General features: G+C 40.7%; 1 protein-coding gene across 2 annotated transcripts; it reads left to right on the top strand.

The window, feature by feature from the left end:
* Positions 1-44: 44 nt before the first annotated feature.
* LOC139411837 (O-6-methylguanine-DNA methyltransferase) lies at positions 45-26,716 on the top strand. Of its 2 annotated transcripts, XM_071158589.1 has the most exons (6): positions 52-94; positions 1,725-1,864; positions 9,379-9,545; positions 14,693-14,832; positions 17,144-17,291; positions 25,721-26,716. In XM_071158589.1, exons 1-5 carry the CDS (start codon positions 86-88, stop codon positions 17,270-17,272), a joined length of 585 nt encoding a protein of 194 aa, XP_071014690.1. In that variant the 5' UTR covers positions 52-85; the 3' UTR covers positions 17,273-17,291; positions 25,721-26,716. The 2 variants fall into 2 exon arrangements, with proteins under 2 accessions (XP_071014683.1, XP_071014690.1); XM_071158582.1 differs by lacking the exon at positions 25,721-26,716 and having other exon boundaries at positions 45-94; positions 17,144-19,427.
* The last annotated feature ends 1,238 nt before the right edge of the window (positions 26,717-27,954 follow it).

Raw genomic sequence — 27,954 nt, 5'->3', positions numbered from 1 at the left:
AGATGCAGCCGTTTGCCTCTTTTGATTGGCTGCCTCCTACACGTTGTGGGAGAAACCAGGAAGAGAAACAACTACACATTGTTACATGGAGCAGGCAAGTATTTGGAAGCATTTGGGCATTATATAAAGTTGTAGGCTACGTTCTTGTTTGTTATTTTCCTGACAATATATTAGGCTACTGTCAATATTACTACACGTACACATACATGCCTTGCATGTTTGCAAATGTTTTTGTTGTTAGAAGATATCAACGTGTGCTGCGCGCCTCATTTCCTCGCTAATATCTGCATCGTCCTTGTGACTCCCCTATGTAGTTGAGATTTGAAATGGTTAGGGTCATGTTCAGGGTAGGGACAGTATGCGCGCGAATTCCAGAGTAGTTAGCGCATTATTTAGTCTCGCGAGGCCATCCAAATCTCGTCTCGCTGACCACTGACACAGTGTTAGACTAGTTGTATGGATTTGTCTGTTCATTATGTGTACAAATAGGCTAAATAAGCATAGTATACTGTAAGCTATACTTAAATGCATACACAGTTATTTGCACCAAATATATAAAATGTCTATTAGGCCTAATCAGCACATCAAACAGCTGAACTCTATATTCCTCCTTATCATTTTACATTTTTGGTTACGATACCCTTAGATTGTTTAGGATTAAAATATTGTACGTGTGTCATATGTGTAAAGTACCCCAGTGTCAAAGCTGTTTCATTGCTTGGTTTGGTATTGTGGGCGCTGCTCTGCAACATTGCAGCTTGATTGTCTTAGTTCATAGCCCCCCCCCCCCCCCCCTCTCCCCTCCCCCAACCTGGGAGTTGCTGGAATAGTTAGGGTGGAGTTTACGTGCTCTCCTTTTTCCTGGAAGCTATTATGTGGTTACTGTAGATAGAGAGGAAGGGAATTGAGCTATAGGTCCAGTTAAACAGATCTAAATCACTTAAATTATTATGACAGCAACAAATTATTGTATCATGGTTATGTTTTTGTCTGTACCTCCTGTTTACTTTAACAAGTGCATGATGATAATGGGGAAATGTAAACCCATTGTTATTTCTAGACTTTATAACTGATGTGCAGGCCTGTATAGAAAATAGAGATTTCTTGGAATCAATGTGACCTTTATGTATTATAACCCCCATACCTCAAAAAGTCGCAATATAACATAGTCAATCATCTCTCCTTCCCTCAAAGTAAAAATAAAAAATAAAGTGCTGTCTGGTTATTGCCAAAATCCATCTCAGTCGTCAGAAAAGCTGCACGTTTTCACTGTTGTTAAGGGCTGGAAACCGGAATCCCCTTGGAGTTGCACCCTAAGGAACAAATTTAATGCTAGGAAAACATCCCGGCCATCAACCAAAAATGATGGATTGAAAATAATGTTGAGCTATCTAGGGAATCCCTCACCAGACAAGGGAACATACTGCATTGTTTTTCTCATTTATATGATATATAGAAAATAAATGCGGGGAAAAAACGAGCGATTTATTGGTTAGATGGGCAGATAGTTTTTTTTTTCTCCATAAAACAAAGAAATACAGGATTTTAATGTAAGGATCATGTCACATCATGACATTGTTTCAAGGGTAGGTGTACAAATCATTAACATTTGACTCGTACGTGGCTTGCTTGCTTTACAACAATTCCTTCAATATAGAATGTGTAAAAAAATCTGAAATTTAGCCACCTACATGAATACAACATTGCATATGTTTCCCTACCAGGGCAATGACATGAAGAGTCTGAGTCAGTGCAGACAGAGGACCATCTCGTTGCAAAGTCCCCTGGGAAAGATCCAAGTCAGCGGATGTGAAAATGGTGTGCACACCATCCAGATCCTAATGGATGTTCCACCTGCAGAAAGGTACTGTACTGTATAGCCACCGACATTCTAAACAAAGGTGTGCAATTTACAGGCAGACAGCATCCACCCGTGTGATCGAGTGCTCCCAATTCCTCATTGGAAGCAGGGGCATTTTTGTTGATCCCCTAAGAAATATCCCAAAGAAAGTTGGGCAAAATATAGGAGACACTAGAAATATGAGGGGCACTAGAATACAGTTGCGCTTGAAATTTGATTTCTGATGGCACATTATTCCTGCAGTATATTTGAGATCTTCTGAAATCTAACTGTTTATTACCAACAGGGGTGACTATTAGAGTGGAAGACTAGGGCCAGCTAAGGGCATAGGGAACATGGCCTTTTCTGTACTGTATACCGGTATGTATTTTGCTTCCTAGTTAGAACTGATATTTATCAGTTCTAGAAAACCCCTTTTACACTCCTCAAACAGGTACAGTGGGATTTCAGAGCAATCATTGCTCAATAATATTGACTATTTGCAATCTTGAATGATTGGAACTGATTCAAATCTGCATAAATAAGTATGTAGTCTTTCATTTTCAACAAATTCCAATTTTCAGGTCCATGCCCTACATTTCAAATTGGTTTTGATTAGATGGAAATTAAATATGTAATAATATCTGTATCACAGATTCAAATTTGATCAACTTGATTGGTTTGGGAAATGAAAGCTTTTTCACATTCACCAAAAAGGAAGTCACCCTTTTAGTAATGTATGGAAAACTGTAATTTATGGAAACATATTAATGCCCTTGTATATTTTAAATCAATATGTCTGCTACCTAGCTGTCTCCCATCCCTTAAAATTCATCAAGCAGTAAAAACATTATACTTGTTAATCAGCAGAAGTGTAGAAATTAATAATATGGAATGTGATTATCGAATATGTCCTGTAACCATGCACAAGCACCTTTTCTGCCCCTCGTTCTGGATGTGGTTTAATTTGTGTGTTCAGGTTCAGTGAGAATATGCAAATGAATTTAATGATTTGCATCAGTAGATGCTGCGTTTAATATAATTTGCTATGTCGGTCATCAGAGTAGTTTCTATTAGGCTGCGATGTATCTTCCCAAATGTAAGAACAAGTAAGGATTTAATCTGGATAATGTTTGAATGCTATCGCGATCAGTTAAATACTGGCATTGATAAATTATTTGAGTATGTCAGCAACAACTTAATTGTAAAGTAGCCTATACAATTAGCATCAAAATGGCAAAACAAAGCAAAAAGAATCCAATTGCCTAAGCCAGTCTTCCTCAAGATTTATAATTCTCCAAAAAGTGTGTAATTTTTGGGGTTTTGGTCCAGGAGTGTTTTGCACTAGCATTGTTCAGTGCAAAACAACAGCAGTGGTAACAAAGCATTTGCCATATTGAAAAAGTGTGATTGATAAATGACATTATAGTCACACAAATGCACTTGAAGCATTGCTTACACACCATGACCGTCAGCTTTTCTAATAGAAACGTCTCAAGCCCCTTTTGCTTCCTAACTGATATGGCTAGGCAACATTTGCTGAAATAAACCTCCACCAGTCTAACGACAGCCCTGAAGGCAACGTCAGATGAACAAATTCATTATATCTCAACAACCCCTGTTGGGGACTAAGCCACCCAACACACTGTTAACCAGCATTCCCTTTTTAACATGGCCATAACATTGTTCACTGAAAAATGATACACATTTTGTTTACAGGAGATTACTATTAGCTGAAATATGATGCTTCTCACCCCAAAACAGAGACATGTTATACAGAGGAAAAACACAGACTACTTTTTTTGTTAGGGTGAAAAATGGAAAAAGGCTGGACTTTTAGCCCCAAGACATTTTGTGGGCATATTATTTTACAATGCTTTGATCAATTTTTCTGTCAACCTTACTGAGATGTGGGAGAGCTGGAAAAAGCAATTTAGCTTGTGAGGTCCTCAATAGAAATGTAGTGTAGATGCCTGTGTGTGACATGTTGCATTAGTTCTTGAGTAGTCTTTATTGCCTGATAATGTTGCAAGGCGATACTGATATCAATCATTCTTTAACAGCTACCAGTATGCTGCAATTTTGTAACAAAAATAATGCATACAATAATTGATTTAATTCAAAGGTAAAGTATTAAAGTGATATATATTCCTGCTTTAACAAAACAAAAAACATACAGTAGGACAAACAGAAAATGTGGTGCTCTAACAGAAACTGTTAGAAATACTGTCGGCCGGCACGCGTATGGTTCCATAGATATTCTCATTAATACTACACGGATAAACAATGAACACTCTGTCTCATTTGCATATAGATATAAACAATATATTTGTGCATGTGAATTCCCATCACACATGGATCATGTGATGCGCCGGAAATCCTAAGTGGCTCAAACCAAAATTGTCATTATACTTCCCTATGCCATAAATCCAGCTTTTTTCCTCTCTCACAAAGCTGTATAAATCTGTGTCTGATTTTTCAACAGTGCACATTGTTTTTAGTTAATTGTTTTCATCTGTTTGTTTTGCCTCTGATAGCAGGGAAATCTACCATATGCTCTTCCAAAAGACAAATGATTAGCAAATGAAATTCTGGACAGCTGTCTGACTGAAAGCATTTGGTTGATAGCATTCTGCTACCATAATTAGCTTAAGCTTTGGGTTAATTAACTTTCTACCTGGATATGCATAATAATAGCAGCACCCTGCACAAAACCAATGAGCTTGTGGTATATCAGCAGGAAAGGCTGTCTTCATTTTATATTTCAACAGCATATTTCAATTTCAAGAGGCGATTTAACTCGGGAATATCATCAAAAATTGTAGATTTTCTTTTCCGAGCCAGATAATTCTGAAACAATAGGGGTGTATTATGTGGCAGAAATGCCATTTCTGAATGTAATTAAAATGGATGAAAGCAATCACTGATTTTTAAATGCTTTTGTTCAGCATCAGGCCTGCTTGTAAAAGAAACACCCATTGAGAGGAGAAAGAGACAAGAAACCCTTACAGTACACGAGTAATTAGTATTTTGTACGAATGTGCTCACCATACTTGTTATAGTAAAGCATAAGAGAGATTGACTGTGTTACACACAAGAGGAATGGATATTGTCAGTGTTTTAGTCTATTTAGCCCCAGCTAGTATAACCTTACACTCTCCATTGTCATAGACCACATGAGGCTGAGTGTTTGATTTGTAACTGTTCTCCCTCAAAATGTTCACTGTCAAACTGTCTAAGCATGCCTGCTATATTCTGTCTAATACCCCAGCTGTCACAGCAGTTTTAACACACTACTAATACTACTAACACTAGTTCTCAGACTCTGTCCTCGGGACCTCAAGGAGTGCATGTTTTGGTTTTTGCCCTAACACTACACAGCTGATTTAAAATGATCAACTAATCATCAAGGTTTTGAATCAGCTGTGTAGTGTTAGGGCAAAAAACAAAACTTCCACCCCTTGGGGTCCCGAGGACCGAGTTTGGGAAACGCTGGTTAAACTATGTCATCATTTTGCATTTAGATTTTATAATGGCCTTAGGTACTGTAGATGTATTTTGTTTTTCTGGCCTAGTGCTCAGCTGCAGGTTCATTAAGGTGCAGTTCCCCGTGGCCCTTGGACCCATCTGTGCTCTGTGCCTATAGCTCTGTCTCCTGGGACTCTTTCCCCAATCAGACTGCCTGTGTCATTTCCTGTGGAAACCAACACCTGTGTTGACACACTACCTGTAAACAACCCAACACAGCCATTCATTTGTGAATGTAGATTCACCCAGAGCTGAATCCTAACTTGAGATTTGTGTGAAAATGGGAGCACAGATCTCAAGTTAGGCCGGTTTGGATTCATGTTGGATTTATTTCAACCAGGGAAGCTGTATTTTCTTTAAGCCGTTCTAGATCAGAATGTTCTATCATTATCTGAAAACTTTTGATGGTAGCATGATGCCATGTGGCTTGTTTTTGAGACTGAACGTATTCTACATTTGTGCTATTCAACACTGTACAGTGTATGGTGTACTGAGGCAGGAAGATGGTTGTGTTCTGACATCTTGAAGAGAAGTATGAGTCAATTATGGCCAAGTGTTGTTCTTGCTTATCTTCCTGCGGCACCAAACAAGGATTTAGTCAAGGATTTAGGGGTGAGGGGGGCGGTGGTGGGGATCATGGTAAGCGGTTCACAACAAAACACTCAAAACTCCTGGGAACGGGCACTGATTTAAAAATAAATTACAGAAGACGAAGCGCTAACACTCAAGGGCCCTCAGCAGGGCTGGCATACACAGGTGAAGATTACCCTCCTCACTAATCAGAGGAACAAGGCAGTCATTTGCTCCGAACACAGACAGCAATTAGGACTTGGTGACACTGGATTCCCATAATGCCTTTGTGCTTGACATGGTCAAATTTCGACAGAGGCTATCCATGCAGGGTCACTGTCCCTCTCTCTCAGCCCAGGATAGACAGTTGTGGCTCCAGAGGTCCACATTCCAGGGGATCCTTAATACATTTACTCCCTCACTGCCTTGTTACTGTACCACTCTGGTAATTAGAATCTCCTTGGAAGACACTGGAGACTAGAGGCTGAAAACACTATTTAAAACTGCTCACTAGTCCCATGTAGATACATATTGCTGAGTGGGTTGTATATGGATGATAGAGTAAGAAATAAGCCACTGGTAATGTGTGTCTACTTAGAGTCCATGGTTACTAAGCCGTGTGCTACAGCCAGCTTGAAGTACCTCACTGTCTCTGTGGCTATTGTAGCTAGATACTGTAGTGGGCTACCAGCGGAATTTCAACTGCTTGAGTGAGCTTCATTGAGCAAGTGGCATACAATTGTAACACACCCTTTGCCTTGAAGCCTTCCTTTTTTAGATAGTCATTTCAGGCTGTTTTCATGCTCTCTCGAGTTCTAACATCTCAGCGTTAAGTATCTGCTACTGTAAGGCTAAGGAAAATATGGACCGGTCTTGCCCTTTTCTGTTTCATCCTCTGACCTGCCATGTTAGCCATGATTGGTGAAGGAGAACTCTGGTAAGTGGTGCCAAACGTGGCTGCCAATCGAGACAGGATAAGCAAGATCACACTTCACAGGATGGAGGCATGAAAGCTGAAGGTTTTTCCTCCTCCTAAAATACTCTGACAACAATGTCGACAATTAGATGAAAGCAATTCCTTTTAATGACAGTAGATACTCCCACCAAAGTATGTCCCTGATACATACTGTGCAGTAGATAGCATAAGTCATGCTGTAGAAGACCTATAAGTTTTGACAAAACATGGCAACAATATTTTTGTTGATGTGGTATCGCTCCCTGATTTATTTTTTTTCTGTTCATCCTAGGGTAAATTAAATAGCCATCCTAATAACTATATACATGCTCAATTCATTATTTGTATTAGCTCAAATAAAATAGGTAGAGTGCTAAACGACTCTCACACTGCACAGCAATGATTTATGGTAATTGCAAATCGATTGTGACAGGAGCACAATATTAGAAATTCTTTCAACTCACAATCCACTATCAAGGGAAATATGTTGTCCTCTGACGCAAACCCTTGCCTGTGGAAACGAATAACCGAAGGAAAAAACAGGTCACAGGATGTTAAAAATATTCCGTTCTAAACTATGGAAAAGTAACATTAAAATTGTGCGATTTTAAAAGGGCCTTCAGGAATTGAACACTTCATTTGTGGGTTGGTTGGTATACAAAAGCTGTGTGCGATTTGGCTTTCTTTTTGTTTATCTCAAGACACAAGTATTTCTCCTGGGAGAGTGTTATTGTAATTGGAAGAACATTGAAGACATTGATTGGATATCTCTGATCTCACATTTCAAGGTCATGGTTTCTAATCTTCCTCCCATAAAGTAAAAAAAAAATGTATTTGCTTTTTCTGTTGAAAGAGATGCTCTCGTACTTAATCTGAGTTTACAAATTGCATATGACGATAAAGAGTACAAACGCCCAGCCTCTCCCAATATGTCTTCAGCTAAACTAACTTTGTAACAATTACACAATAACATGTATGTTTGCTGACTGTATTATATTGACTTGTACTTAATGTAAAATTCAATGTAGGATCACTCATACACCCTCATTGTGAGGGTCTATAGCAGAGGCCTGTGGGATAACAGCCATAGTGACAGGTCTAAAGTGTGAGTGGAGGTTAAAGGTCCTATGCCTTAAGCAAAGGTGCTCTAGCCTCTGTCCAGTAGATTGTAAGGCCTGCGGGTCCAACAGGAACATTTCCACAAACAATATCCCTGAGCTGTCAGTGTGCAGTGGCTGGAACATCCTCACTGAGAGAAAGAGAGGGATGGGGATGGAGAGGGAATAGAGAAATTCAGAGAAGGGAGAAATGAGGAGAGAAGGGGGGAGCGGCGATTGGGGAGGGGGAGAAGGGGGTGAGGGAGAGACAATGAAAAGTAGGGGCTGGCTGGGCGCTCACCCATGCCGAAAGAGATTGCTATGAGCCAGAGCCATTGTTTGACTGGGTCTCGGCTTGGACCAGGGCTAGGTGTCTGAGTTGTCAGCACTTGACTATAAACTCAACTGTGGTTTGGTGTATTTTGATATGAGTATTTACACCTTTTACAGTGTTCACACCTACTGTAAAATAGCACCCCTGAGAGTTTCATTACAACCACAAACACCTAGGCGTTTGCTGCTTTCTGAAAACTGAACTGCACCATAACACACTAGCTAGTAAACCTCAGCCAAGGATGTTGAATTCATGTTTGTTTTTTTGCACAAACTGTTTCCTGCAGCAGTGTTAAAAAGTACACCATGTTGACTTACGTATTGGGGGTTCGAAAAAATGTGCTCTTTGTGTTTAACAAACTAAATGTGTATTATTAATACTATACAGGATAAACCAATCTTCCAAAAAGGCACTTAAATGGTGTCATTATTTATTTACACGTCCATACACCAGTTAATGGAATTGGCGGTGTTGAGCTGCAACACAGCTTGGGGTCTACTTTACCGAAATGCACATGTTCAGAAATGGCTATCCCAGTAGGGTCTTTACATGTCCAATATGGGTCAGTCCACTTGCGGACCTAGAGGCTGGTCAGCATCACAGAGCAACCTCATCTTCGTTAAGTGATGCTAGCTCAACCATAGGCAAAGTGCTTTCCCAGGTGCAAGTCCAAGTTTTGTTTGTTGCTTGTAGGCACCCCTTTATATTGATATGCTGCCTTTGTTTACTGGGACTAAACTAAACTAGTTTTAGAGCCTTGCTGCCATAAGAATAATTGTAAATCCTGTTATTTTTGACAACTGACATGCAATAACACTTTTGCATGAAATACTTAGCTTTTGATGTCATGCCAAACTATTCAGCTGTTTCATTCACATCAACAACCTCTGTCCGTTTGCATACAATGAAACACTTTTGTCATTACTCTATCATTCATGCCCTTTCCTTCATGACTTTTATTACACACATGACATGCTATGATACTGTCTAACCGAGAATGGCCTCTTATTAATCTACTTCTTATTAATCTACTTCTACTTCATATCTCTCACAGGAGTGGTGGCACCTCCCTAAGCTGTGTGGTCACTGTTAGTAATGGCCAAGAGGAAATGGGCCCAGAGTTGCAGCACTGCGTGGAATGGCTTCGGGCCTACTTCAGCGAGCCGTGGACCGTGGGGAGGCTCCCACTCCCAGTCTTTCATCACCCCACCCTGCATGGAGGTCTGTCGCCATGGATAAATACTTTTTCAGAGCCATGACTGGAATCAGGCTTTCACTCTTAATTGTCAGTTACCTCACTTACACTCTCTGGCTCACTGTGTTATAATGAAGTATTTTATGGCAGAGAGAGAGAACAGAACCCGGAGCTGTAACTTGGTTCAGTAATCTGTGGCAGCCCTTACCATGCGTGTTAGTCTTGGCCGCTGTTCCCATGATTCTTGGCACATTCTTGAAAACTGATCAAATTCCACTCTTGACATGTTCAGACAGGAAGCTTTTTTTTAATGAGAACATGTGAATGTTAGTAAAGTTTCAATGAGGGCATTGTTGGCTTGACCAGTCACCTACAGCAGGGGACAAGAGAGCCTTCACAATGGACAGTTAGTGTGCTTTCAAGAAATAGCTGTGATTTTATAGTTTATAGGCAGCAGTACATAGGTAGGCAATTATTAGAGCATTTTCTGCAAGAATAAATGAGTATCATAATGCCATAAGACACCATAAATCATTTCCAAGAAAATGACAAATCAGTCAGTTAGACTTTTAAGTCTGAATGCTTATTGTATTGAAGCTGATCATTTTCCGAAGCGGTTTAATTTAGGAGGAAATAAAGCGCACCTACACCCAAAAAATATGACAGCACTCAAATCCACTCCATTGCATGTACTCAACAACCGTGCTACTCTTCCCCTGCTATTAGGTTTTAGTTGCAGTCTAATTTCATGCAGATCCACACAGTGCTTGAGTGATGGCATTTTCAATGAGTAGGTACTCCATTGAGACTCTGTATACTGCAACGAGTCCCACGCTCCCGCAAAGGCAATGCAGAAATACATCAGGAGCAATTACGATATCAACTTCCAGCGTGATTCCCTCCACCACCAAGTGCTTGTGTACCCGCCCCGGGCTCTTTCAAATCGCATCTCATCTGAAGTCTTTGGGGTTTTAATTAAATTTCTGGATAGATGGAATTCTTCATTAGTACCTGATCTGAATAAATGATTGTGCTCTGTTAACCCCCCCCCCCCCCCCACACACACACACACACACACACACACACACACACACATCTCTGTTGTTCTGAGGTTGGGTAAATAGATGGTAGCCTAGGAGTGAATTGCTCTCAGTGGTCCAATAGCTGTAACGGTTGTCAGTGAAGACATGTTAAATGCAGGCAGCATGAGTATTTGTCTATTGAGGGAAGAAAATGCACTTTCTATATTTTTGATGATCATCAGAATTTTTACATTTTCTTCTGGTTATGAGCAGGGTACGAATGTGTTTACAGTTTGAATGAATTGCTAGTTATACTAACCTGTTGTTAAGTGCCCTCAGGAGATTCATGAAATGCATAGAGTAATTAGAACGACTCATGTCCAACATAAAGGCTTTGTTTTTTTGGGGTGAGAAAAGCTGAATGTCACATTACTTACAGCTTCTCACAGGAATCATTGCCTCTACTTTTTCAATGTTGTCACGTTCATTTGCTCTGTTCATATAAAATGGAACCACTTTTAATATTAAGCTTCTTTGCGTAAAGTAACAACCCGGTTGAGGTGACATGATGTGAAACTTGTTTTCCTTCACTCGCTGTCATGCACCACATCACACACAAACTTTGGTTGGTCGAGAAGAGATGGAGAAAGTGAGTGTGTGTCTCCTCAAACACAGACACCACAGGTTCTCAGAATGATGCATATTCTTTCATTAATTATACATCCATATGTAAAAGACGAGAGGATCTTAGTCTGGGTAAGCGGCACGGGGAACGTGTGGGGAGGGGGGAAGGGCGCTCTTCAAAGCCCATATGACTGGGTTCCTGCAGGAGTCTGAACCTCCCTCTGTGCACAGCGCAGTGCGAGATGAGACTCTCCAGGACCCGCCCCTGTGATGTGGAGAGGAATTAGGGAAATGAACGTTTTCAGAATATCGAATAATCAGAGAATCATGAACACCCCGTCAGCCTTCAAAAGTATGGATCCCCTAAGACTCAGGAGACACTTTGACTAGGAGCCAAATTCTCTCCTCCCTGCCATTAGACACAAAGGATAATGAGGGAGCCGCATTTCCACTATTATACTTTATGCTCACAACTACAGAGGGTTGGGTAGCAACTGGAAAATGATCTCTCCAAATCTCATTGTTAGTTAGCTAGGCTCATGTAGTGTCTGCAAATGTTCCACACAGTCACCTACACAACATTATGAACGGCTAATAAACTACTGGATTTATTATTTTATGTACAGTATTACATTTAAAAAGAACAATAACGTCAATAGATTTAAAATCATATAATCCATTCCTACCCATCGATTTTAGTCCCAGCCAATCTGGCTCTCCAATGTCCCTGTCACCTGCGCTTATGGTAGGTAATGACCTGTGACATCATTATGGGATGTCTGTAAAGGTGTAAGTGGTGCCCCTCAACTTTTATTTAAACAATTGACATCGGTGTGACCCTATCTAAACAGGGTCTTGACCCCAGACACACCATATTAAGCCCTTTATGAAGTATGGGGCTAAGGGACCGCTCTCAAATCATTGCTGGTCACCTGAGGTGACCCTCGTGAAACTCTCCAACACTGTTGAGGCCAGAGTTGTTTAACCTCTAGATGTGTAGGTTTATGTCTGTGGAACCAGTATAAACCTTTTTCTTGTTTGACCAAGAAACTGGGGGTGTACTCACTTAAGACATATAGTGCAAGTTAACATAGACTCGGTCATGATGTAGAGTCTGTCAATTTGACATTGACTAGTTGTTTGTCGATAATGTGTACATAAACACTGATTTGTATCTGTAGTCAGGAAGTGGTGCTGTTTAGCCACCAGAGTCACAGCGGTATCAATATGTAACACACACGCCATGCACGCAAATCCATAATTTACAAGCAAGAATAATCTATTTAAAAATTGAGGATAAAGCTTCCTCTCTCCTCTTTACATGAAGTCTGCCTTCGTCAGAACCCATCAGCTCGTTGACAGCGTGATTATTACCTGAAAAATTATTAAACAGTACCTACGGGCCTCGTTGAAGACAAAGAACTCACATGGGTACGCATCAATCAAATATATCCCCTTCAGGTGTTACACTTATTCCCCCCAGTTTAGGCAAATTGCCTTGTTGGCGTGGCTTTGTGTAGCGGAGAGTGACTATAAGGTGAGAGCCTAGGGAGTGAAGGATGTTCGCTCTGTAGAAGAGATACTGGGGGGGTTACATGTTTTCACACAATGCCAATTTAGAGTGATTTCACCTACTGTAGATCACTTGTCATGTGCTCTCTTAGACCAGAATGAGATGGCATGGTAGATGGCTAATTGACTGTGTAGGATGCATGAATTAAAGGACCAGCAAGCTTAAGCTGTTCCCTATTTCACTTTACAAAGGTACGGTTCAATTGTACACAGATAGTCAATGTTCAGAGTAAAAATAGATCAGTTTTGAATATATTGCATTTCTACTGTAAGTAATCAGAGTAGTCTGGTAGTACAGCTGAAGATAATGCTACCGCTCAAGTGTTAATGAAATCAAAGCTGTTAATGTGGCTTCTTAAACTGCAAATCATTTCTGAATTCCACTATTTAAGAGAGCCTGATATAATGAATCTACTCTCAATAGAAAGCAATTAAAAGGACACATTAGTCTTATTAACCTCGAAGTCATCCCACTGCCACAAATGGTGTGCAACATTCAAATTATTTTTATTCAAAGAATTAGAACAGATTTGGTGTCTATTTGGCCTCTCTTAATTCTTTTAAATGAAAGAGCGACCTTATAATTGTAGCTGTGACCTTCTCTAATATAACCTAGATTGTCCTTCTTCAGAAATAATTTCCTTCATGTAAAACTCTTTCTCTTTTGTAGCTGTTATTGGCAGAAAGGTTTGGAAAGCTCTTTCTTAGTTGTCTATTAAAGATGCACTATTCAGACATCGCTCTGCCATTTCTTGGTTGCTAAAATCTATTAGTTTGCCTAATTCAGTTTATTTTACAAAACAAGCAAGAATTAGTGTAGAGAATCATTGTACCATCTAAAGCTCTTTGAAGCATTTTTAACTATACCCAAAAATAAAGTAATTTTAGCTGTTTGAAGCTGGTGTACAAAACTGAAAGTAAAAGACGCAAAAACAAAACTTAAGCACAGGAAGCATAGAAATTGAGCATATGGAACAGATCTACCGCTTACACTTGTTTTCAATGAGTGACAGATCTATAAATCACATTTCTGTTTGAATTTGATCAGGTCACCCAAAAAGTTACATAAAATCACATTTTATTTGTCACGTGTGGAATACAACATGCATTATTTGTCACCTTACAGTGAAATGCTTACTACAAGCCCTTAACCAACAATGCTAGTTTTAAGAAAAATAAGTGTTATGAAAGTATTTACAAAAATTAACTGAAGTAAAAAAGAAAGAAATAAAGTAGAAAAATAACAAACAATTAAAGAGCAACAATAAAAACAGTAGTGAGGCTATATACAGGGGATATCGGAACAGAGTCAGTGTGCGGGGCCACAGGTTAGTCGAGGGAATTAAGATAATATGTACATGTAGGTAGAGGTAAAGTGACTATGCATAGATAATAAACAGAGAGTACCAGCAGCGTAGAAGGGGGGGGCAATGCAAATAGTCTGGGTAGCCATTTGATTAGCTGTTCAGGAGTCTCATGTCTTGTGGATAGAAGCTGTTAAGAAGTCTTTTGGACCTAGACTTGGCGCTCCGGTACCGCTTGCCGTGCGGTAGCAGAGAGAACCGTCTATGACTAGGGTGGCTGGAGTCTTTTTGACATATTTTAGGGCCTTCCTCAGACACCGCCTGGTATAGATGTCCAGGATGGCAGGAAGCTTGGCCCCAGTGATGGACTGGGCAGTACGTACTACCATATTCCAGTTTTAACTAATTTACTGCCTGGTGATGTCACCAAAACAGGCTGAAATTTCAGGCGGTCTTTTCAAACAGCTAAAAGGGCATTATCATAATTTTCACAATTTCACTATATTATTCCAACATCATAGTGTGAAATATGAAATATATAAAATACAGGAAAATCACTTTTTACTGCACTGTGACTAATTATGCGTCAGTCTCTACCTTTATACCTCCGACTCACTCCCTCTATTTTACTCTTTCTCTTTTATCTTGCAGATTCCTTCACCAGCCGGGTTCTGCAGACTCTTGTGCGGGACGTGAAGGTGGGAGAGACGGTGTCGTATAAGCGGCTGGCTGAGATGGCAGGAAACCCCAGGGCCGTGAGAGCTGTAGGAGGGGCCATGAGGAGGAACCCGGTCAGTAGGGCTCTCTTTGATTGACACGTACACTCCTCTGAGATTAGCCATAAGTAGTCAGGACACCACAGTTGGCTTTAGTTTTACCAAAGGTATACCTCTTTTAGTAGTGGGTATCAAGTACATGGGTACTAAGTACAAGTACAGCTTCAGTAAGGCACAGACAGCTTTAGCATCCAGCCGTGATCGGGAGTCCCATGGGGCGGCTCACAATTGGCCCAGTGTTGTTTGGCCGGTGTAGGCCGTCATTGTAAATAAGAATTTGTTATTTTTGTTCTTAACTGACTTGCCTAGTTAAATAAAGGTTGCATTTTTTTTAAATGATGATTTATTCAAAATAAGAATTTAACTCAATCATGAATTTTATTATGAGTATCTGCATTATTGTAAAGGCTATGTTCAAATGTATGGCTCTTGTAGGAAACCAGTCATATCCTCTATCTTTTTTACTGGTGATTTTATTCAGTCTGTACAAAATGAAAAGCTAGAGGGAAAACGCTGTGTCTGCTTTTGATCAGAACCTTTGATCAAAGCCCGTTTAGCTCTGCCCATGTAGTGCTGTGGGCTAGTCGACTAAACTAAACTCCACGATTTGCGATGGAGTTGGGCAGAGACTAGTGTAGGCCGACTGGAGCTCCGACTTCACATAAGATTACTTTTTAAAATCAAAAACTACTGATTTCAGCACCCCAAAAATAGCCGCAATATCACAGAACAATGTCGTTCATTTTATGTGACATCAGAGCTCCAGTCGGCTCACACTCGTCGCCAGTCAACTCCATCGTAAATCGTGGAGTTGAGTTTAATCGGCTAGCTGTGGGCATGTGTTGGAGGCACTGCACAGCAGTAGTAGTAATAGTAGTTTTGTGAAGACACACACATTGTGTTTTTACAAAGTAACCAATGTATGTTTTAAAGTCTAAATGTATGGAAAAATAAGTACAATATTATGTGTTATGTTACACTGTAATATGCACTAAAAGTACCCTTACTCACGATTACATTCTAGAGTACTACCTTCCAGTTAAACAATAAAGAGTCTAGCCTTTTGGCTCATGATCTAGAATCAGATCCTCTCAATGTCAATTACTTGTCAGTACTGCTGATACACTTGGGCTTCAGCTGTGAAAAGCTCTGGAAAGTATTGATTTTTGCCTCTCTGTGGCACTTCTTTACCAGGATTTGAGTATTGATAAGCTTTAGTGTTCTTTCCCCGAGTGAAGAGGCTGATCCAAAGGCCTTGAGAGTACCCTACCTAGACTGCTCTTCAAACCCGGGGAACCCAGTATCGATCCACATAGCGTTGAAGCTTCCCTCTGTCAGTAAGGTTAATCTGGGGTCTGAAAGTTTTATTGCTGTTGACATGAGAGTGGTTTTAATGATCGATTTAAAACACACAGGATTTCCTACAGTAAGAGAAGGGCTGAAGGTACAGCCATCAAACTGTGACAACCAACCCTGAACTAGTGAAATCTAGTTAAATTACAGGGCTATGCCAGCTAATATGTAATTACTAATAACATGTTTTTAATATTTGATCATGACAGCAAAATCCAGGTAATATGCAGGCAATATACAGGCGGCAAAAGAGCAACTCGATGTAAGCTAGGCTAACGTTTGAAAATGCAAACAACTGTTATGAAGTGCCCGCCCTATTGCCACTATTCCTGTTGTGATTCCACAATGAATGAACTTGTGTACTCTCACTTGTTTTATCCTTCACCAGTCATTTAGTTTACAAAGAACTCCAGACCCCCTGGCAGTCGTCTGCAACAAGAGTAAACGCACCATCGACTTCCTCTTTTTAATGATCACAGGGTTATCAGATCTTAATGTTGACACCCTCTCCATTGAATATTCATCCTGCTGGTGTTTTTGCCCATTAATTTTTGATTGCTGCTTTGCTTTATACTATTAAAGAGTCAAAAATCATTTATAACCAAAGACTGAGAGTTCACGTTCAATGTGGATCCATTCAGGATCAAACAAAGACACTTTTGACGTGGCTTTTTTACATGATCAAATGAAGGGAAAATGTTGTAGAATCATGTTTTCATATATAGCAAATCAGGGATGCCTCAGTGGTTCTGTGTTATCAAAGCATCAACAATTATGCTACATTCACAGTGTCTGTCTGTGTCAACATGAGAATGCGGTCCCTGAATTGTCACGTCACTTGACTAAACGTTGTTATGACATGGACGTATTATCTTCATAACTAGTGGTGTGAAACATAAGGAGAGGCTTGTTCAACCAATTGTACCCCCAATATTGCCAAAATATGCTATTTTTATTCATCTCTTCACCTCAGGTGCCTCTTCTCATCCCCTGCCACCGCGTCATCTCCAGCAGTGGTCAGAGTGGGATGTACATGGGCGGCAAAGGTAACCATCTCAAGCAATGGCTGCTCACCCACGAGAAGGTCAAAGAGGAAGACTGAAGCACAATGATGTGATATAGTAAGACCAGTGTGGGATTATATTTTACAAAGCAGTGTTGACGTGTTATCCAGACAACTTCTATAACCATTCTGAAACCACTGTACTTCCTGAAGCAGTTAAGAGCTTTCTTTGTGTTATATGAGTGAACACCAACTATTATTTTTGACTGTTTATCACAGTAAGCAAGCTAACTCCTTTATCCTGCTTTGTGAAATACAACAGTAAGCAAGATGCGATGTCAACAATGAACCACAGCTGAGGAAACCTGTACATAGTTGCGTGACATGTGCACATGGGGCGGCTTCACAGTTGAAATGTGTGTCAGCTGTGCCTTATTTTGAAAATGCTGTCTATAACCCAAGGGAGAGCTTTCATGTTTTGATTTTATATCTGCTTCTGTTCTGCTTTGTCCAACTGTCCAGTCTGTGTTCTAATTGAATTCATGTGAAAGAATAAAGTGGAGGTTTAAGGGAGTGGCGGTGTTAGGGGGGTTAGTGTAGAGGCCTCAGTCTACCCCCCCCCCCCCCCCCCCCCCCCTAGTTGACCCTCAGTTTCAGAACGGCAGTAACAACGCTTTCTGCATTCCGGCAGCACAGTGAAATAGATTCTAACTATACTGCAGCGGGACAAGACAGGACAATCACACCCATAAAGAACAACTATGTGTATGCCAATACTACTGGTCTTATGTTCTACTAATCATACTGTATAGTTAATGTTGGTCTGAAATTAGAAGGCACTAAAATAACTTTAACATTGAACATTAGGAATTACAAACATATGTTCCCATGGGTGCCAGTTTGGGTTGCCAGTTATTGTTGGAATGGTTTCTCTAAATAATTATTTCCCCAAAAATATGTCACTTGAATCGTTTTCCTCCCTATGCTAAATCACTCTTTGTACCTTTCATTGGTTATTGTATTTCCTGCCAAGTGAATGCTTTGTTCAACATCCAGGAAAAAGGCTTGAAATTGTTTGTGAGTCATTAGTTTTTCTTCATTTAAGATTCACCTTCAACGACAGTGTTGAAATTTATTTTTATTTTTTATAAATACATTTAAAGTTTAAAAAGCTTCATCTTGAATAACCAGTCACTTAATTATTTAAAATGTTGTAGTTATACCGGAACAAACTGGAGATATAGTTTGCAATAGATGTTATTGTGTTCAGTTAGCCATGTCAAATATGGCTGAAATTTGAAGCACCATTCAGAGAATAATTTTAGAGCTTCTTTCTTGTAAAAATGATGATTTCCATTAGAGGGCAGTGTAGAACGGGAAACAGGCATACAAACGCAGCTTTCAATTCTTCAGTTGAACAATGGGATCAATTTCCAATTTGATGCCATTGAGATAAATTATATATTTTTCCTGACAGCGAGGTATATGAAAGCAGCCTTGTAAAGAGTGCATGGACATTTTTCTGTGAGGATTAGATTGACTGTCATTTTAATCTATGCATTATATAATTTCTGCTATTCTATTTTTGCAAACCAGTATCTCACTGACTTTTACTGATTAATCAATGTCTACTGAACTGTAGTACATTTTGAAGCATCTTTGAATGCGTCTCTGCTGTACTGTTGGACTCACTTACAGCACTGTGCCATCAGAGCACAATTCCAGCCTCGATGTTGAAGCAGGCAGGCAGAAGGCTGTAGACCGTCAGATGAAGAATGCATTTCAGTGTGTGGTTTCACACAGGACTAATGATGCCTGTGGTGGCTACAGGCTACAGTCAGCCCGTAACCAAGGCTGCTGTGACAGAGCCACCAGGGGATCATATTTAAAAGGAGCACACTCTGAAGTGCACTGTAAGCGCCCTCTTTGCTTGTGGCTAAGTCAAGTCTATGTAATAGGCTACACCACACAACAGAGGGAGTAAAAGGTAAACGATACGTTCTATGTATTTAGTCAGAGAGACAGGCTGACAGATTAGCAGATGTGTGAGTAGTTTGGCCGATACAGTTCAGGGATCAGAGAGAAATGCGTTATGCACTTTGATAACTTATTAGTATCATGCATGTGCAAGTACTCTGTTTCAGTATCATCCTGGCCATGTGATTCAATGGAATTATAATGGAATTATGGACACCATTAAAAGCGGTTGAGACTACTATTTTATTATACGCTCTGTTAATCTCTGTGAAACCTCTAATTTTGTCCTAATATTTGCTTCTGTGTGTGTGCGTGTGTCTGTGTGTCAGTGTGTGTGTGCAGGCATGTGTGTGGGGGTAAAGTGGATGATATTGAGTCTGACTTCATAAATCACCCAGACACTGATAAACTCCCCATACACCCACACACCGCTAATGGGCAACCCTTAAGGAGTGTGGGTGTCTCGTGCAGCGTTTGATTCAACATTTATTAACGCCCTCACACACACACACGTGCACACACACACACACACACACTCAAAAGAGCTTCTGGAGGCCCGAGGAAAGGGTCGGTGGCATTCACATCGTTATTACAAGGATGTGACCAAGTCAGGCTGAATTAATCATTGCTGATACTGTTAAGATGTATTTTGGCTTCTGTAACAATATTTCACACCATTCCATTTCATAAGTTATATGCTGTCTCTAATGTAACTCCCTACTTCCCATCTCATATCCTGCCATCCCTCCTCATAACACAGTAATTGTCTGCCCCCACATCAAATACAGACACTCTGTGCTCCAACCTCACACAGTCGACCATAGTTACTCCCTATACTAATCCATCACATACCAGTGTAGTCACAACTCACATCGGCAATTTCTATAAAAGTCCTTCTCTGCTTACCTATCATGCAATATGTACATCAGTCCAGCAGCCTCATTTTACACGGTAGGCTTACACATACCGTTTGGTTGTGTATTCTAGTGCCTCAACATGTTAGTAGAACTAGAACACAGCGCCCAGCCAGAGGCAGTATAATGCCTTTGAGATTCCAGAGTATTACACATGCAGATAAGCATTGACCAACAGACCGATATTATACTGGGCTCCACTGCCCTATCATGTTCCCTCCCCCTCTGTCATGATGCCTCTCCGAGGCCCTGACACCAAGGCACCATGCAGCCAGACCAGCTTCCACAGCTGCTGCTCCAGCAGTCTAATACACTGCGGATGTAGATAGGCAGGGGCAAGGCCATGCAGATGTGGTCTGAGTTTGGCAGTGGACACGTTGTATCATCTGCAATGTCACACATAATGTTAACCCTTATGGAAAAACCACATGATTTCACATGTGAAAATGTCCATGTTTTGCTTCACATGTGAAATCATGTGATGATATTTCATGAGATTTCACAGGCCCTCTGCAAACCAAAATAAGTTGTTAAGATGTCATGCCGTTGCAGTGTTTTCAACATGTTGTGCATGTTAATTCACACTGTTTTTATTATTCAAACAGTGATTATTATTCAACATGTCCTTATCTGGGATTTGAACTCAGAACCTTGTGGTTCATAGTATCCCGATCTTCCTGCTACGCCACCATATCTGCGTCAATAACTGATTTCACCTGTATTCCTACACTTTGGACTTTAAAGTAAACCTCAGCTTTGTTAAAAAATACACTCAAGAAAAACTGTTATATTTATCATAGTGATTCAGGAGTAACATTAAAACCAAACGATATGCCCCACCAACATTAGACAACTATACAGAAAACCCTCAAATTGCTGAAATAAGTCAATTAAAGCAATGATGAGAGAATAGTCAGATTAGCTGATAACTAAAATTGCAGTGCAGATGGCACTCTGTTTCTAAGGGCTGATATGTATTATAGGTATTGAATCTGTAGGGGACTTCAGTGAGTGCTACATACTTTGTGGCACAGTAGAAAGATCAGCATACTCTAAATCCAGAGGTTGTGAGTTCAAGTCCCAGGTTGGATCATATTGAAAAGTCAGCACTAAGTTATCATGTTGAATAAAGACATTTACACTAATTTATCTTAACAGTGTACCACTTACCTTAAAACACCCATACCATTTAGTTACTTCCCTTACAAAAGTTTCATGAGAACAACTGACCCCACATGTGTCTCTTGTTTGTGAAAACAGCTATTTCACATGTGAAAATGTGATCATATTATGTGAAATAGCTGTTTTCACATGTTGAGCTGAAATGTTAATGTGAAAACAAAAGAGACACATGTGAGGTCAGTTGTTCTCATGTGAAACCATATGTTCATATGTATAAAATGTTGAGCTCACCACCTTTTCACATGTGAGTAGGATAAAATATTTTTACCTCTCATGTGAATTGCAGATTTACATGTGAAAAACTTTCATGTGAAAATCACATTTGCATTTTCACATGTGTAAACCTAACTCACGTGGAATTGCAGTTTCACATGTGAAAACACTCAAATGTTGTCACATATAATATATGAACACCTGCTCGTCAAACATCTCATTCCAAAATCATGGATATTAATATGGAGTTGGTCCCCCCTTTGCTGCTATAACAGCCTCCACTCTTCTGAGAAGGCTTTTCACTAGATGTCGGAACATTGCTGTGGGGACATGCTTCCTTTCAGCCACAAGAGCATTTAGTGAGGTTGGGTGATTATGCCTGTCTCGCAGTCGGTGTTACAATTAGGGCTGTGGCGGTCGCGAAATTTCGTCAGCCGGTGATTGTGAAGCAGATAACTGTCGGTCTCACAGTATTTTACCTTTAATTAACATAAACACATTTAGCATGTCCTGGCTTCCACAGCCTACAAGCCACTGATGCAGCCCTTTGTAACATCTACATTTTAAAAAGTCTAATAAATCCATGTAATATAGCCAACACATTCACAATAAATCCATGATTTATTTTAGACAGGTCTAAAGAAACATGATTTGAAGAAAATGTAGTCTATTTCGGAAGAAATATGTTAGGTCCTGATGTGGCTATGTCAAATGGCTGTGGGCTACACTAGTTCATTTAGCAGACAAGATTTGCTAAGCATTCCGTGGCATTATTTAATTTTAATTTTATGTATTTATTTAAACTTTATTTAACCAGGAAGGGCTCATTGAGATTTAAAATCTTTTTTTCAAGAGCGTCTTGGCCAAGATAGGCATCACCAAGTCATTACAAAAATTACAGACAAATAACATGAAAAACTACAAGTAATCTAGTAAAAAATTCACAAGAGTATAACAAAATCAAAAACAGCAAATGAAAAACATTGACAGGTCAGGGAATCAGCCTCAAGATCATTCATCAGTGATTTAAAAATACCAATCGGGACAAGTTGGTCCAGTTTAAATGTCACGTCCTGTTGTAAAGATAAACAATGTACTTAATATTATGAAAGTTAAGAAAGTAGGCCTAGTCTATAGAAAGCTGATGGGATCCTCCTTTTAGTAGAGACCATCACTCTGTTTTCTTGCGCAATTGCATAGCCTATAGAAATGTTGCGCAACATGAGCTCATGGGCACTCATGAAATGTTTGATTAGATTTTCGATTACATTTGCATTGATGTCAGAGGGATTAGCGGGACGGTAGAGTGCTGAGTACCAGGCAGTTAGCAAGTTTGGTAGGCTACTAATGACCATCAGCAGCATCAGAGCTTGGAGAAGCCTAGTTATGTGACTAAACGGTCACGTGGACTTTGACTTCCTTCATGACTCGTGACCACCATTGTGGCGGTAATACTTAACAGACCTTGTTACAATTCATCCCAAAGGTGTTCGATGGTGTTGAGGTCAGGGCTCTGTGCAGGCCAGTCAAGTTCTTCCACACTGATCTCGGCCATGGAAATCCATTTCATGAAGCCCCCGACAAACAGTTCTTGGACCTCGGTAGTGAGTGTTACAATTTTTACTCGCTATGTGCTTCAGCACTCGGTTGTTCCGTTCTGTGAGCTTGCGTGGCCTACTACTTCGCGGCTGAGCCGTTGTTGCTGCTAGATGTTTCCACTTCACAATAACAGCACTTACAGTTGACCGGGGCAGCTCTAGCAGGTCAGAGATTTTACGAACTGAGTTGTTGAAAAGGTGGCATCCAATGACAGTGCCACGTTGAAAATCACTGACTTCTTCAAATAAGGCTATTCTATTGCCAATGTATGTCTATGGAGATTACATGGCTGTGTGCTGTCAGCAACGGGTGTGGCTGAAATAGCCAAATCCACTAATTTGAAGGGGTGTCCACAAACTTTTGTATATATAGTGTATCACATGTTGAAATTTTGCATCTTCATGTTGTCACATTTATTTCTTCACAGGAGATCATGTTTTCACATGGGCTCAAAGGTTTTCACAAATGTAGTTTCATGTTATCATTAACTTCACATAAGATCACAAGATTTTTTCCATAAGGGAATCTCCAAAAGGTAGCATATAGTCCAGAACACTCAGACTTGTGTTTGTGTGGGATTGTCCGTGTGAACTTGTGAACGTGTGTGGTGCTGTATGCACTGCAGGGAGAGACATGGGCTGAGTGTGACGTGTATTCCTTCACGTATTATTAACCTATGACTACAGCCTAGTTTTTAGAGAGTGGGAACCAGAGTGTCTCAGAAAGTGCAGGTCTAGCCTTGTTCTGTTGACGAAGGGGCGGCACTTCAGAGGCTCCAGGACCCCCTGGCACCAGTCTCCCCAGTCCCCCAGACAGACTGGGAGCATCTGGGCTCCGTCAGCACCTCTGGCCCCCGCAGACTGCGATCTATATGACGAGTCTGGGACAGGAGTGGACTGGATCAGGGAGAGGGAAAATAAGAGCCTTGGTGCCAAATACTGTCTGCAGCCTTGTGAGAAATACACTTTACCTATTAGAAGTTCTGTATGACTCGAGAAGATGCACTGTAGATATTGACCAATGTCTAGTGTCTTGTTTTTCTGTAATTCTATCAGTTTAATTATATTTTAAATTGAAGTGGGGGTATCTATGGCATCTGGATGTAATATACAAGTCTGTCTGAATGTAGTAGTAGTCAATAACATTAGTGTATACAGTATTTATACTGTGTTGTAAAGTGTGTTACAAATTGGATTCCATGTTCATACAAATACTCATGCAGGTCTACTGTATGTGTCAAGCTCTGGACTCATCCAGAGATAATTGTTGATCAGTTATATGTGTTTGATTGGTAGAGCTGGAGTTTCCTCTTACAGGAAAGCTTTCTCTGACTAGTCATGATTAATTATTATCCATTGATAATAAATACACCTGGCCCAATCAAACATGACAACATGTAACAACTCAGTATCTTTAAAATGTTTGAGATATTTTATTTAAAATAATATAGATGTGATTATTTTATTATGATTGATGATTTATAATTAAGTCAACCTGCCATGGCACTACAAAAGCCTGTGGGTTGGAATTGAATCTGACACATACACAGTTCTGCGTGTTAGGTAATTTGTTGACGAAGGGCCAAATTCATTTATGGAACAGCAGTATTGGCAGGCCTGGACACTCTGCTAAAAAGCAACGATAATCACAGAGGTTTGGCGCGGTGTTGACATTTATTGTCATGAATCTTGTCCTGGAGGCAGTACTGGGGAATTTCTCCTTAGATAGGCCAGCTGCGAAGGGAAAATTGGCTATAGTGTAAAAATTTATGGATTTTTTGTTGTTGCTGCTTTTTTCAGGTTAGGTTTAAAATCAAATTTTACGACGTGCTAGCTGGTGACCACGAAAGCCTCCAGAACAAGATGCATGATGAAAAACGCTAACCTGCGTGTGACAAGGACTCTTCAGGAAAGGCCCTTACACGCAGGCTTTTGTTGGCCATCGCTGTGTTAGGTGGAGACGTCTTCATAAGGCTATGAAGGATAGTATTTTCTGTAGCGTGTAGGCAATTTATGAGACATGTTCTTTTAGAGGATGTAAATTATAATGTTTTTATAGTGCCCTAGTTTTTTTTGAGTGAATTGGGGGGAATTACATGCTGGGTGCTGAGAAAGGTTTTAAGGCTGAACAGTAAGATACAGGTAAGGGTCCAGGCACATACTCTGGGGAGTTCAGGGATATGGGGTAAGAGTATTTGAACAATTTTGTGTCAGTTGATCGAGGACCCTGTCTCAAGCTTCCTAATCACTGTTCAGGTTTCTTTAAAACACACAGTTAATGATCCTCATTGACAGTCAAACTGGTGCTGTCACCCCCCCTAGGACACACAGCTCTCAGACCCTGCCTGTTTGTCACAGTGTCTCCCACTCAGTGTCGACTGTAAGACCATGGCTGGTAGACAGTTAGTGGTTTGTACAGCGGTTCTGACTGAAAATGTCACGCTTCCTGTTGCTTTGCAGCTGCCACCTCTGCTACTTCCATTACTTTCTATAATATGCAGATGTTGTAACAACATTCCCAGACAAGGGGACTACAATAACTGTGTGATTCATGCAATGTTTCAGAGGCCTGTCAATTTCTGAAGTGGCACAATTAAAGGGAGAAATACAGTACCAGGTTTTTCACAGGCGCTGAAATGTGATTTTTTTTTCTTTCTTTCTAGGAGTACTGTTTCATAAGGGTTCAGAAATCCACCCAATTTTTACAGCCCTTTTCCTGAGTTGAGCTGTTCTGTGAGTCTTTGTGCGGCAAACCTGTCGCGACCCTCAGCGGATATGGAAATGGGGTAAGGTTTTATGGGCCAAAAGGAATGGACACAGTCAAGCTCAGGGGGCATGAATATTGGATGTTATTTCTGGTCTCTTTTTATGTAATCCATTGCCAATACATTATTAATAGATGATATCATATCCAGAACTAGTGGACAAAGCACTACTGAGGGGTACTATGAAGGGAGTTCTATGTGTCAGAGTATGGCATAAAAATGCAGTTGAAGTGATATTATTTTATCACTGTCGTCTCTCACTTTCTGACCTGGGTTTCTGTACTATGACTGTTCTTGGTTGAGTGTGCTTTATGGAAGAAAAATATAGTAAATCCTGCATATGTGTGTCTGAAATACACTAGATCATTAATATAGTATCGAATGATTTTTTTTTATCATTAGGATACTTTGCTATTCCACAGTGAATAAAGTAGATATATTTCTGCTGACCTATCTTTATCTATTGTTTCAAGCAGACCGGACTGCAGATAGACAGACCAGTGGTCACCCATGTGAACACATGATTTTATGTCAAGTTAATGTGATAACATGACAACATGTGAAAACAACATGGGGATGCAACATTTCATTTCTCAGAATGTTGTATGATGGTACACTGGAGGTTTGTGTCTAGTTGTGGTGAAAATACGATAAATCTACAACCAGTTACTGTGTTTTAACACCTAAATTAAGGTGTTAATGTTAAAGGACAGTATGCCGATGTATGTTGATTAGTCGCGACTCAACCTCACTTAGGATTTTAACTCACAATCTTTTGGTTGTTAGCTACCTGAAGTTCCTCCTGCGCCACCATGTCTGTACATTTATTGCCAAGAATATGTTTCTGCACTTTGCCGAAAGCTACAGTAAAAATAAAGTAAATATATACGACAACTTCAAGGTGTTATTTTTATAAAATGACAGTATGCTGCTGTATTCTGATTTCAATGCTGTACAATCTTCTAAAATGTTGCACTGTGACCACACTTGGGACTCAGCCTTACCTGGGATTTGAACTCACAACCTCTTATCAACCTGAAATTTCCTGCTACAGTATCAGATTGTAAAACAGATATGGCCACAGAGTTATTGGCAAGAATGCATTTCTGCACTATGCTGAAAGCTGCCCAGAATCAAGTAAATACTTGTCCAATTATCACCACCAGCGTAACATCAACGTAAAACTAACAGTGCTCAAGGACACTTGATGAGCAGTGGTATTAAAACTTTTTCAGCAGGGACCTGTCACATCTACTCTCCCTCTCCAGCGCTCGATGTCACCGGTCTACTAACCACCGGTCCTGGCAACCCATCATTACACATACCTGGCAAACTTCACCGAGAGCTCCAAGGTTGCCACGGTCATTTCCCTGCTGACCGGATGGGCATTGGAGTGGGCTACAACCACCTGGGAGAGAAGAGAAGAGAAGAGGAGCTGGGTTTGTATGAGAGGTGCCTGGCATTGTTCAGGACGGTCTTCGATCATCCTCCAGAGGGTAGAAAGGGAGGTGAGCTACTCTTCCAGCTCCGGCAGGATGGCCAAACTGCTGCTCAGTGCTCCCTCACCTTTCACACTGTGGCAGCCTGAGGTGGGTGGATTGAGCCGGCGCTTTGCACTCTATTCCACAGTGGTGTGCGCGAGGAGGTCCAGATGGAGTTGGCATGTTGGGATGACAACGTATCCTTGAACGCTCTCATCTCGACCATCAATCTGGATAACTTTCCTCGGGAGCGCCAGTGTCCACCTCACCACTTGCCTCCCTCCTTTAGCTGTCCTGAGGCAGAGCCTGAACCCATGGATGTAGGGGCCACACACCTCTCCGCGACAGAGCAGTGTTGCCAGAGACCGCTGGGGCTCTGTCTCTATTGCGGCCAGGAGGAGCACCAGCTTCAGCGGTGTCCGGTGCGCCCTAACCCAGGGTCCACTAGAGCAGAGGGGTGGCCCCGTGACCTTACATCTCCCAGGGTAGACGTTATCATCGTTTTCCGCCAAACCCTTTCTGGTTCCTATTTCACTGGCTGGCTGTCCCTCAAGTGTTGTCACTACAGCTCTAGTGGACTCTGGTGTCGTTGGGAGCTTAATCGACCAAGCCCTCGCCTCCTCCCTTAACTTAACCTCATACCCCGCTCTT

Source organism: Oncorhynchus clarkii, chromosome 1, assembly GCF_045791955.1.
Source record: "Oncorhynchus clarkii lewisi isolate Uvic-CL-2024 chromosome 1, UVic_Ocla_1.0, whole genome shotgun sequence".
NCBI lineage: Eukaryota > Metazoa > Chordata > Actinopteri > Salmoniformes > Salmonidae > Oncorhynchus > Oncorhynchus clarkii.
This window is presented reverse-complemented; position numbering and strand designations above follow the sequence as displayed.